We start from the raw sequence: 12779 nt of genomic DNA, 5'->3' as shown, positions 1-12779 counted from the left end.
GCCCATTTTCAGTGGACTCAAAACACCAGAGGAAAGGCTCACGCCCGGCTGCTCACATTGGGAAATGGGCACAACCCACTCCCAACAGCACAGTGTGCGAGGCAGCTCGTGTGCAACTTGATGCAGCGTCTAAGTGGATCTTCAGATATCTGCTGAAGTAAAGCTGCAATATTAGGGATGAGCCCAGCAGACTCAAATGTGGCCTATTGGAGCAGGTTAGTAATATTTCTCTCCAAATTATTCTCCCAGCTCCAGGCTGGAACTAGTCAACCGGTTTATGATAATCAGTAATTACAGCACGACTCCATGCATTATAAAGGTAAATATGTCCCATTTGAATCAAAAAGATATTTCTGGGTACAATTACATCCCTGCTGATTATGGTAATTATATTTGTTTAAAAAAACAGTTTTCCTGCTGCATTTCTTTAACAATAACAGCAGGAAGACCTGGCTGACAAGAGTCCGCATCCCAACGCTATTCAGCCTTCATGTAACATGATAATCCCAGTTACAAATAAGTTATACGCATTTCTAAGCAGCTTTAGGCTAAACAGGAAGCAAAATATATCACACAAGAGTCATCTTATTACAAAGATCTTTCTGGGGAGATGAGGGGAGGGGATTGGGGATTGTGTTCGATTTAGGGAGCACTAATATCGATATCATAACATGGTCGAAAGCAGCTGGGTATAGTGTCAAGTTTGAATTTAAAAGTTCAAATGAAGGCCAGCGTGGAAGCACCACGTCTTTCAATTGAATTTCTTAGCCGCCAGAGGTTTCCCATATGTATCCCACAATGCCCCACAGTGCTCCACTCTGGCCTCTTCCATCTCCACTGCTCTCCAGGTGCACAGGAATTAGATAACAGGAAGCGCGCAAATTTGAATTTGGCACCAGGAAGCCTGTGGCTGTGAAGTTATGCTTGGATGAGAGGCTGAGAAACTTCTTTCTTTCTTTGCTATCAGTGCTGTGAGCTCATCTACCCATTAAAAATAGCCCCAACACAGAGTTCATGGTTCTGTCTCTACCTCTGCAAGCTGAGCAGCTAAGATTTTTGGGGGCTTGCTGCCACCCAGGGGACCATCTGAACTGGCCCTCAAGCCATGGACCCCATACTCTCCCCACCTAAAAATATTTTTGGGAAGATTGCTGCCACCAGGGGAAAGTCTCCCCTGACAGCTAAGATTTTCAGGGTCTTGCTGCCACAGGGGAGACCAATTCAACTGGCTCTGCAGCCACAGATTCCACCTCCCCATAGCAATGAGGTGGGCTGGCCCCCACATGGTCAATTGAAGGGGCCTCATCAACTGGCCCTTCATCATCTGATGCACCCAACCCCCTCTCTATGGAATGAGGGAGTCCAACAGCCTAACAGCCAATGGGGGCTGCCCCCTCCCCAAGCAACATTGCTTGTTGAAATTTGGCGAGCCCCATTCCCTGTGTTGAACAACTCTGTAGTGAAGTGAGAAGCCAAAAATCTTTTTCCTAACCTTTTCTATTCTCTTTCTCCAAGCTTTGGCCCCTTAACATAGGAAAAAGTGGCTGGAGGGCCAGATGAGAAGACACAGACACCGGGCTGCAGTTAAAACCCATTGCAGACACCTCCTGTCTTTTGTAAAATCTTTGATATTTCAGTTATAAAAAGGAATTCAGTTATAGAACCAAGAGATTTCAGTTAATTTGTCAGTCTTTGTTGATGCCCTACCTTTCCTTCTTCTGGAAAAATGGTCGTTTGCTTTCCGCAGGAGGGGAATGAGGGCAATGCAATGTCGGAAGATGACATCAAATACCCAAAATCACTTGCAGACTGTTTTTTCCCAGGCTGCACCAGCAAAAATACCCAGTATGCTATGGGAATGAGGGAACTGTGGGATAGGTTCCCATAATGCACTGCTGCAACAGTTAATGTTTGGTGATTGAGTGTGGCAGCAATAAGTTGACTTTGTGGGGAATATGTGGGGAAATGAGGATACTCAAATTTAAATTTATAAAACCCAGCATTGCAACAGCTATTTTAATAAATTCAAATTCATCTCATAGTGTAGATGTAACCTTAGTCCTGCCACGAGTGCTGCAGACTGGACTAGATGACCTCTCAAGGTTCCTTCAAGCCCTATGATTCTGTGCTTAGCCAGACACAATAGTAGTCCCTCCACTTTTGGGAGCACAGGAACTCCACCATTTTAGCCTTAGGGGTGCAAATCACGTTAAAGGAAGTAGGGAAAATGGGGATCAAGACCACATGCCCCCGCCTCAACTTCCACTTAATGCAACCTTCACCAGTCCATGGCTCACTGGCCAGAAACAGAAAGGAGAAGACTGGCCCATTCTTAGAATGATGTTACATGCACTCACCCTTTCCATGCATCAAGTATCTTGGCCAGAGGTTATTCACATTAGACAAAATCCCTCACCCTCAGGATGTTCCCCCTTGAACGTGAGCCAATGCAAAAAACAAGGGCCAAATTCTAATCTGGTATTTATCAACACACCACCATTGACTTCATTCTGACCCCACTCAGCTGCAGATTTTAAAAGTTACAGCGTGTGGGCCTATCAGCAGAGCAGATAGCTCTTGGCACCAAAATGCATGGGAGAATTCAATGGGACAAATTTTGCATTGGTTACAATGGACCAACCCTGTTGGTCTCACTGGGCTGAGTTTGGCCCTATCCTGCCTAGAAGCTGGAGATTTTGCTTGTGTGCTCATATCTGACTGCTTCTTGGATCCACAGGGAGTGATTAATCAGGTATAATTACCAACACTAGGTTACCCTTCTAGTACAATTTTACTATGAATGCTGATGTGCTCTTCCAATTAAGACATGTCTTAATCAAAACTTCCTACCTCTGTCTTTTCTAATTATAGGCCAGGTGATATGATCACACTGCTGGAGGATTCTAATGAAGACTGGTGGAAGGTACAAGCCAAACACACTACATCCTTTAACAAAATAAATTAAAGGTATTTATAAGGAATATGAAGGTCATTCTTCCGTCAATGTGCTTGCTCCACAGGGGAGAATTGAGGACAGAATAGGATTTTTTCCTGCTAATTTTGTTCAGAGAGTACAACAAGATGAAAAGATTTTCAAGTGCGTCAGAACATTTATTGGATGCAAGGAGCAAGGACAGATTACTCTGAAAGAGAACCAAGTAAGTGAAGTACACCACTTATTGTATATTAAGGATACAGCTATGAACTCCTTGTGTACCCTTATGCTGGATTTTATTAGAAGAGCTGGGTGTTCAAAGAAACCACGAGCAGACACTTTCACAGCACAGGGCATTTTTTGCAGTCAATATTATTTGTGTTGTGGTAATACCTCGCAACCAGTCAGATTCATGGCCCCATTTGAATGTACTCGAGTTGTGTGAAAAACTGTTTTCTCATCCCTGGTAGTTTCCATGATTTTAAAATTTCTTCATATGCCCACTTGGGCTGAAAATTCAAAATCTCAAAAGTTTTCACGAACATCTTTGGAAAAAAATTCAGATCAAGCTACTCTAAATGTTTCCCTTCAATAATTTTGACAAATTTAATTTATACTGGCCTTTTTAAACCTTTACTTAATATAATTAATTAATATAATTTCCAAATGAAGTCATCATGAAGCAGAAAATGAAACTTTTTTTTGTTTTGAAAATTTAAAAATAAGATGTTTCAATGGTTTCTAGACATTTTTAAATCAAGAAATTCATGAAAAACAACCCTTTTCCACAAACAGTTTCAGTTTTGGCAAGTCAATATTTTCCACTGAAAAAATGTTTTATCAAAAAATTCTGACCAGCTCTAACAAACACTGGAAAGAAGACTGTATGTCAAAGAGGCCCTGGCCTAAATCCTCACTCCAGCAAAGGTGTCTGGACATGCTTAATTTTACACACTGAATTGTTCTAGTGATGTCAGATGGGAAAACTGACAATGGACAAAGTTAAACACAACTGTGGCTTAATTTAAGACAAAATTCAACAAATGTGTTTAACAGATAATAACAGGGAAGGGGTGGCTGAGGTTAACAGTGGTGGGAATACAGATATAGGGGGTAATATGCGAACAACTAGAGGCTTCCACACCATTCAATTTTCTAAATTCGACACCATGGAATGTTCTGAATTGCTTTGCATTAGGCCTTACTTTGCTTCCACCAATGTCAATTCCCAATGGCTTGATTTCAAAGGGAGCAGAGTTAAGATAACAGAATCCTTAAATATCTTTTATTTATAAATATTGTTTATTTATATTTAAATGCCTTTTCATTCCATAAATCCTTGTGCCTCCCTTTCCCCCACATTCCTACACACTGATTTACAAAAAATTAAAATACTCCTATATAGTATTTTTTTCACAGAATATCAGATTAAATTCTCACCATCTATTCACTTTGAAGGTCTTTCATCAATGCTTCCCCTTTAACATTTATATTTATATAATATTTTTAATTGTGCATACAAAATGATGGGCATAACTTTTCACCAGGGAGATATCTCTTTGATGTGTAATTATTTCAAATTTGATTTTATCACTACTTTTGCTCAACGCCACACAGATCCGGTTGAATTCAATGGAGGGCTTCGATGGGATTGCAATGGTGTCGATCAAAGCAGTATCTCTCCCAAATTCTACATTAAAAGAACATTGACACTGTGATATAAACACAGCAGCATAACTAAGGAAACAAACAACTAAGGGAGAAAATGTAAACTAGGCTCTCTCATACAAAGAGGCATCAACTTGAGGTCTTTCTCAATGCATCCTGTTAGAGATAATTATTTTCCTCTCTGTAGGAGTGTGAGAGGGAGGCCTGGCAAGGCAGGTGTTAAACAAGGCCCGTTAGCCCAATCAGCTCCACCCCAGTTCACCTGCAGCCAGTGTCAGGCCTGGAGGGGTATAAAGGGAGGGAAGCCAGCTCAGTGTGGGGCTGACCAGCCAAGAGGCAGGAGGCCCCAGGCCAGAGCTGCCACCTGGTTAGCTGCCGTAGGGAGCAGCCCAGGACCCTCCCCCCAGGTACTATGGGGTTCAGGGAGTCGTCCCCCACCCCAGGGAACCCCGCTCCTGCCAAAAGGGGGAACTAGATTCTCAGGGCCTTGCCCCAAACTCAACCCATAGACTCTCGAGTAGGTGCTGTGGACCCACCCAACAGGCCCTGGCCAGGGGGCTGAGCCGCTCACACTCTCATTCTGGGGCTTTTTTCCCCCACTTTGGAAATTTGCTTCACATCACATAACCTTAAGGGTCAAATTCTGTGCTGACTATCAGGTTCTGCAATGCTTCTGACCTTAATGAAGTTGAATGGGAGGTCAGGGTCATGTTTCTTTAATGGAACATTTGCTTGTGGTGTTTGTTAGCACCTCAAATGGATGGTGGGTTTTGATATTTCACCCTGTTGATGTAGAAGAGTGTTATTGCTAACATTCTGTGGCAACATACCCACACTGTAAATAAGACATTGAAAGAGCAGTACTCCAATTATATAAGCAAGTACATTAGGCTGCTCTGAAGCTGTTAAAGTGAGATAAGCTGCATGATTTTTTCCTTTTTAACCCATCACTGCAAATTAATGGAAATGTCTGCACTGTGGGCCTGATTTTCCACTGTCCTGCACCTTGTTGTGTGGTTATTTTCATCTGTCCAAAAGGATGGAAAAAAACATGGTCTGATCAGGACACCCGGGCTTTATACCACTTCGCACTGGTGTAAGTAACTGGGTAAGGTGGAGGGGAAATCTAGCCCCGTGAGTTTGAAATGTCAACATGGAGGTAGTTTGACGTGTGATTTATGTGATTAAATCAGATTATAATGTAAGCATATGATACCCTCTCACTTCACACGACTACCATTGTAATTGCTATAGATCAACTTTCTTGCATTGTTTCCCACAAAAAAAACGATAATTTCCAAAAGGGCTGATATAAAGTCTGACACTGGTCTCTAAACATAGGACAATCCAAGCTATGGCTATCCGGCAGAGCTATTTCAGGATACCTGAGTATCCCGAAATAGCTATTCCGTGTCTTTGACACACATACATTACTTTAAAATATTTTTCAAAATAGCAGGTGTTCTATTTTGGCATAACTGTAGTCCTCATTGCAGGAGGAGTGAGGGATGTTTCCAAATAGCCTATTTAGGCTGTCATGTAGAAGTGGCTCTATCATCCTTCTTTCATAATAGAATTGCATGGGAGCTATCATCTAGAGCAACTCATGGTTTTCAGTTCAATATATGAGCAGAATAGATGTGGACTAATGCATCCTGTCATCCTCTTTATTCCCTTTCAGTAAAGACAAGGAAACTTGTCTTGCTTAATTCCAAACCCATTCAAATACTAAAGTTCAACTCAAAGGCTATGGCATTGTCTTTCTGCTTTGGAGGGGCTGAGAGAAAGGAAGTGAAGAGGGAGGAAACATGTTCAACAAAAAAACAGAGCCCAGAGATCAGGCAAAGTGAATAAGGTGGCGGAGGGAAAGGTGTAAAGAATGAGAGCAAAAATTTCATGAAGGAATAATCGCAGGGTTTCAAATAATGATCAGCCACTGCAGGAGGGAACGTGCAAGGAACAACCATGCCACCTTGCACAACATCCCCAAAGGTCATCCAGTCACAAGCTTTCCATGAATCCATCTCTCCATCCTGGAACTGTCTCTGGACCCACAAAGGGCTGTACTGAGCTGGCACAAGTCTGGGTCACTGAAACAGACATAGAAACAAAAAATGGCATTTTTGACAATTTTTCGTCCTAAAAACAGTCTGTTGTTAATACCTTTCTTTGAAATGTTTGCTTTTCAAAAATCGGTTTTTAATGTTTGCTTCTCCTTTTCACCTTCCTGTTTTGTCTCTGGAATAGAAAATGGGAAAGGAAAAAAGGGAAGAAAAATGAAAAACCAATAAAGATTCATGTTGGGAATTTTTTTTAATCAAAAAACCAAAAGCTTCAGTGGAAATTTTTGAATAAAATGAAAAATGTTCATTCCTTTTGGCATTTTTAAAAAAAATATTGAACCTTTTCCAGCTCTGGCCACAAGAAAGGCCAGTATACCTGCTATACACAGGCTTACCGTTCATGCCAGCCTAGCTTTTGAAAGAAAAGGTGAGATTCCTCAGTCCCAAACACAGAATTTAGGTTTCTCTTTAGCTAGAAAAAAAACACATAATTTAATTAACAAATTAATGTAAATTACATTAGCACAGATTCTCCTCCTTTTACATGGATGTGAGCTCTCTGGGTCAAATGTTGTGCTGGCCCAGAAGTGATAGGAAAAACACTTGTAACAGTGAAGTCAGTACAGCAACACTCGCAGACATCTGGCCCTTCGAGTTCAATGTTAGCTTCTCATTTTTGAATACAGTGCCTGTCACCAAGTGCTTTCGTACTGCAGGATGTGCCGTCCGGTGCTTGAACATAACTCCCTGCCACATCAAAGGGAGCTGTGTGTACACATCAAGAAGTGAATATACAAACCAGGGGGAGGAGGACATTGTTGTATGCACAATATTATGTATAAAATCGGTAGCAAAACTTCATAATCATGGACAGGCAAAAAATGGGCATGTTTTCAAATATAGGGAAAAGATATAGGCAAAGATATTGGCAGCATCATGGGCACCCTGAATAAGGCTATGGCTACACTACAGTGATCTGCCGACAGAAGTTACTGTTGGAAGAGATCTTCCAGCAAAACTCCTGTTGACAGATCATGACCACACATGAAAATGGACTGAAAGAGCAATCCGCTTTGCCAACAGAAAGCAGCCAGGCTTCCCGGCTGCTCCCTCAACAAAATGGCCAACCAGAAGCTAGGCAAACACAGCTGCCCAATGAACCAGAAGCCCTGTCTGTCAACAGAGGGCACCCCAGGAGCATCTACCCAGCTATTTTGTCTACAGAAACTGTTGACAAAGGCAGTCTTCCTTATCACACAGAGGCAGAACACTGTTGGCAGAAGTGCCAAGTTTTGGCAACAGACTGTCAACAAAATGTATTTTGAGTGTAGATGCTCTGCAAGTTTTGTTGACAAAACCCTCTAGTGTAGATGTAGTCTAAGTTGGTCTGTGTCTTTGCTTTCCGTGGTTTCATACACTGAGTTTCAGGCTCATCCAAATCTTTACAGCAAAGCTGATACAAGACTATGTCTACACAGCCCACAGAAGCAAAACTGGCTTCTCCCAGCTTAGACCATCAGACTCAGGCTGGCAAGGCTCATGCTAAAGCACGAAAAATAGCTGTACAGGCAGCACTTTGACATGGCCACTTGAGCTGGAGTTTGAGTTCTGAAACCGAAGGAGTGGGTGGGCCGTAGAGCCTAAGCCCATGTCATAACTGCAAAGCATTGTCTGCATTACTGTTTTTTAGAGTCTAGAATACGCTGCTGTATCTGGAGTCAGTCGATCTGGCTGAGGAAGCCTGTTTATGTGGGCTGTGTGGACAGATGCTAAGGGGGAGAAGGGAAACAGTACATTTTGCTCCTCCCTCTCTTGCATTATGTAAGGGTTCATGTAAGAGCTCTTGAAAAATTCATTATGAAAGATGAAACGCAGCTTGGGAAAAACGCAGTCTTCAAAGACATCAACATTATTCACGTTAGGATTCAGTGACAGGATTCAGTGACAAGCTAACTTCTGTTGGTGAGAGAAGCTGGTCCAAAAAAAGTAATTACCTTCTAAGGGAAAAAAAAGCCCCACAAGCTTAGGCATTTGTTTTCTGGAGAATAAGAGTGGGCCCTTATTTCTGAACCAACACTCACCAATTTTTTTTAGGTTTTCAGATTTTGAAATGAAACTCTTGTCTGACACTGGTTGTGGAATCTTCCATTTGAGATTATCACCTTGCGCCTGGATGTGAAAATCTTCTTCTCCTCTGAAATAGCTGAGCCAGCATGTCAGTTCAATAACACACATTCTTCAGTCTTCTCTTTAAATGTCAGCAGGTCTCAAGTGAACCTCTGCTCAAAATAAAAAAAAAAAACTGAAAAAGAAATCTGCATATTGAAACATGTCAAAATATATCTCATTATACATTCTTTCTGAAAAATAACATTACCCTTAACAGTAAAAAAACATTTTGTCCATAAGCCCATTAAAGGACTCTTAATAGTCTACTGTTTGAACCTCTGTTTGTTACTCTCCCTAATGTCTTATTTAATACAAAGGAAATGAACACGAAAAAACAAATCTTTGAGCCAGCTCAGCAGCTCAAGTAAATTGGAATAGCTCCACTGAAGTCTATAGAACTAGACTATTTTCTGTGAGCAGAAGATCTGGTCCCTGTACTTCAAAAAAGTTAAACTTCTGTAATCCAAGAGGTCCAAGGTGGCAAAGAAATTCATACCCACAGCTTACTATCGGTTCTCCACTCAACCCTTTGCTGCTTGGATAAGGAGGTGCCTTCAAAAAGGGAAGCTATAATTTTCCCTAGTGTAACCGTGCTGCAGATCATAGAAGAATAATTAGAGAGACCTGAAAACTAAGCAGAAGAATCAATGCATTTATCCAAACACAGCAATGCAAATCGTTGCTGTTACATAAAGAGCCCTCAGGAAAGAGCCATTGCTTCAGCTACAGACTTTGTGTCAGTAGTGACTCATCACTTGACACCGCTACACAGCAGTATTGTACTGACATGCTATTTTAGCACTCAGCCCCAGTAACTGGAGAGAAACTCAGGGCCTTGTACTAACACAGCCTTATACCATGCTGTCTCAAAGCCCATTGACACTCCTGGAGCATGCTCCCACTCTAGCTCCACAACACAGAAGCTTTTTTTCCAAAATATCTAGTGACTTTGGGTGGTGCCATTTTGGAGTCCCCAACCTAAAAGAGGGGGTTAATCGTAGGGTGACTGTATCTCCCTATCCCAAATATGGGACAGGGATATATGCATGGGGGTGCCACCCCAGCTGACCTCCCTGGCTGCCCCATGCCTCAGGATGCCAGGAAGGAGGCAACAGCCGCACTGGTGCTTCTCCCAACTCCTCCAGGCTACGTCTACACGTGCCACAAACTTCGAAATGGCCACACAAATGGCCATTTCGAAGTTTACTAATGAAGCGCTGAAATGCATATTCAGCGCTTCATTAGCATGTGGGCAGCCGCAGCACTTCGAAACTGACGCGCCTCGCCGCCGCGCGTCTCGTCTAGATGGGGCTCCTTTTCGAAAGGACGCCGCCTACTTCGAAGTTCCCTTATTCCCATCAGCTGAATATTCGAAAAGGAGCCCCATCTGGACAAGACGCACGGCGGTGAGGCGCGTCGATTTCGAAGTGCCACAGCCACCCGCATGCTAATGAAGCACTGAATATGCATTTCAGCGCTTCATTAGTAAACTTCAAAATGGCCATTTGCATGGCCATTTCGAAGTTTGGGGCACGTGTAGACACGGCCCCAATGTGCAGGGAGCCAGGAACCAGGCAACAGCCATGCAGGTGGTCTCCCAGGTCCCCACATCTCGGGGACCCAGGAAGGAAGAGGTATCCACCACCTACTCCCCATCATACATCTCCCTCTGCAGGGCCCCCTGCTGGCTCCCACTGGTGTGACCAGATGGCACATAAGTACATGCACTCCACATAGTCTCCAGCCTCCAGCTGCACCTGCATGTCAGCAGGGGGCTGAATATGGGGCAATTAGCTCCTTTGTTAAAATAAGTCAGGATGCCTTTCTGGCACCTGAAATACAGGGCTGTCACACCAAAAATGGGAGTAACCCTACTTAATTGTCACTGGATAGTTGCTCAGCACTGTCTGATGACCAGGCCTCTTCAAGGTATCTCAGGACTCCAAAATTGAGGTTCACCCCCAAAGAATACTACAGTAATTTTGATTGAAAATATAGGCCAAGCTAACCCCCCTCAGATCAGTAGATGGCAGATCCTCCTCCAGGCCATTCTTGGAGCTGAAGTTTTCAATATCTTGGCAACTTGAAATCTGTAACCCTGTTGTATTAAAGGAACTGGCTAGCACAGAGGATTGGGAATGACTTTGGAGACCTGCATTAGTCTGTGAGTGATTCATCTCCCCGGTTGAGTCATTACCCCCAAATGTTCTTTGGTAACCTGTGTGAAGCAAGTTGGCGCTGTCAATCCAAATACAAGGGAGCTAGTGGGCGCAAGAACCATCATCACAACTAGCAACCTGATTGGCAGCTTCTAATGAGATGCAGAAGCTCTGACTGGGCATGGCAAGTGAACTGCCCTCCTTTGGCCAGGATAGAAATGAATTGGTGAGACAACATAGAGATGCTTACACAGCCACACCCATTTTACAGATAAATAGAGGTCATCAGCCTCCAGGAGTGCCTAAACTTTCCAAAGTTCTGATTTCCCACTAGAAGCAGTAGTGCTTGTATCCAAATTTTTGATGGTAACTGAGGAACAGCATGGTAATGGGAAATGGTGTTTTCAGACATGAAGGGGCCAGGGAGACATTCTGGGGAGTGAAAAGAAGGGACAGAAGTGAAAACTCAGAATTGCTGTTTGACAAATGGGCGTTTTCCACTTGCACCCTTTGTTTGACAGCAACATGCAAAGTAAAACGACTCGTGTGAGTGGGACAGTGTAATTCACTGTGCAGTTTAAAAGATCATTTCATAATCGTTCTTCTTGCCCATCTGTTCAGTGAAAAGTGATGGACAAGAATTCTTCAGAGTCAGAATATGTTGCCAAGTTCAGGGAACAGTCAGAATCCCAGCAATTAAAAAAAAAACAACAGAAGGGAAACAAAGAATTGGGAAGTGAGTTTCTAATATTAGATCATGTATTCTGCTTCCAGTTCTCTCCTTGGACCACCCAATATCTCAGAAATAGCCTGAGAAATGGTCACTTAGACCATTTCCATCCTCAGAGATCAGAGGCAGTTTTTCAGTGTCTATTTGTGTTTCTAGCTCATTGGGGAGTTGCTTCGCAGCTGCCCACTTCTTTTGGCAGTATGGCAGCTGCCCATGCCTGAACGTGCCAGCGTGAATAAGTGCCATTTTAAGCAGACCCCCGTTTGCTATAGCAAGCTATAAGTGCCTGGCAGCAGTAGCTTCCCACTTTTCCACCTTCATAATCACAATATTGTTGTGCCTTTATCAGCAGCACTAGTTTTGTGCAACAGCTGAGGCACTGTGCATGGTCCTAATAGAATGCGACAGCCACTAGCAAAGACGAGATTCAGTCTTCATTAATTGAGATGCTCTTTGAGGGACTTTAACCTCACCGACTTCCTGAGAGTTGCACCTGATTTAGCCCTGAGCAAGATAAGGATCAGTGTCGAAGATTACAGTTTGCAGTCGGTGCTTGAGGGCTGATCAAGCTCTGTCAATGTAAGGCCCACAAGAGACGAAGGAAGGAAATAAGAGCTTAAAGCCACCTTTGTACTCCCCCAGACCTCGGGGTTTCTAGGGCTCTGCACAACTGGTAGCGCCTTCAGGTCTGGGCTGAGTTCTGGAGCTGTTACAGCCTCCTAAGACCTGATGTCTGGCAAGGGATCATTTCTGCCTTGATACACCCTATTCACTGGAAAGGGGTGGCATAGTGCCAGATGGAGGTGTTCACAGGCAAGGAGTAGAGTATTACAAGCTTGCAAGAGAAGTTAATTTGGACAGGCTGTTGCTTGCAGGGATCAGGAAGTAATATATATTTATCCAATGCACAATGGGTCAGGGGACGACTGTCTTTGGTTTTTGGTGGTGGTGGGTTTTTTTTTCCTTCTTCTGATGCATCGGGGATTGACCACAGGTGGAGACAAGCCACTGAACAGGGCGCTCTGGTTTCCTGCAGTGCTAGGGGCTCACTCTTA

General features: G+C 43.3%; 1 protein-coding gene across 1 annotated transcript in view; it reads left to right on the top strand.

Annotated features, from left to right (window-relative positions):
• Window positions 1-12779, top strand: part of STAC (SH3 and cysteine rich domain) — a 134635-nt gene that overhangs the window by 117539 nt on the left and 4317 nt on the right. The window contains exons 9-10 of the mRNA XM_074986068.1: window positions 2872-2923; window positions 3021-3158. Of these exons, the coding sequence (XP_074842169.1) occupies window positions 2872-2923; window positions 3021-3158 (190 nt within the window). The remainder of the gene's footprint in view (window positions 1-2871; window positions 2924-3020; window positions 3159-12779) is intronic.

Source organism: Carettochelys insculpta, chromosome 2 (assembly GCF_033958435.1).
Source record: "Carettochelys insculpta isolate YL-2023 chromosome 2, ASM3395843v1, whole genome shotgun sequence".
Classification (NCBI taxonomy): Eukaryota; Metazoa; Chordata; order Testudines; family Carettochelyidae; genus Carettochelys; species Carettochelys insculpta.
The sequence above is the reverse complement of the archived record's forward strand: the minus strand, read 5'-3'. Positions and strand labels throughout refer to the sequence as shown.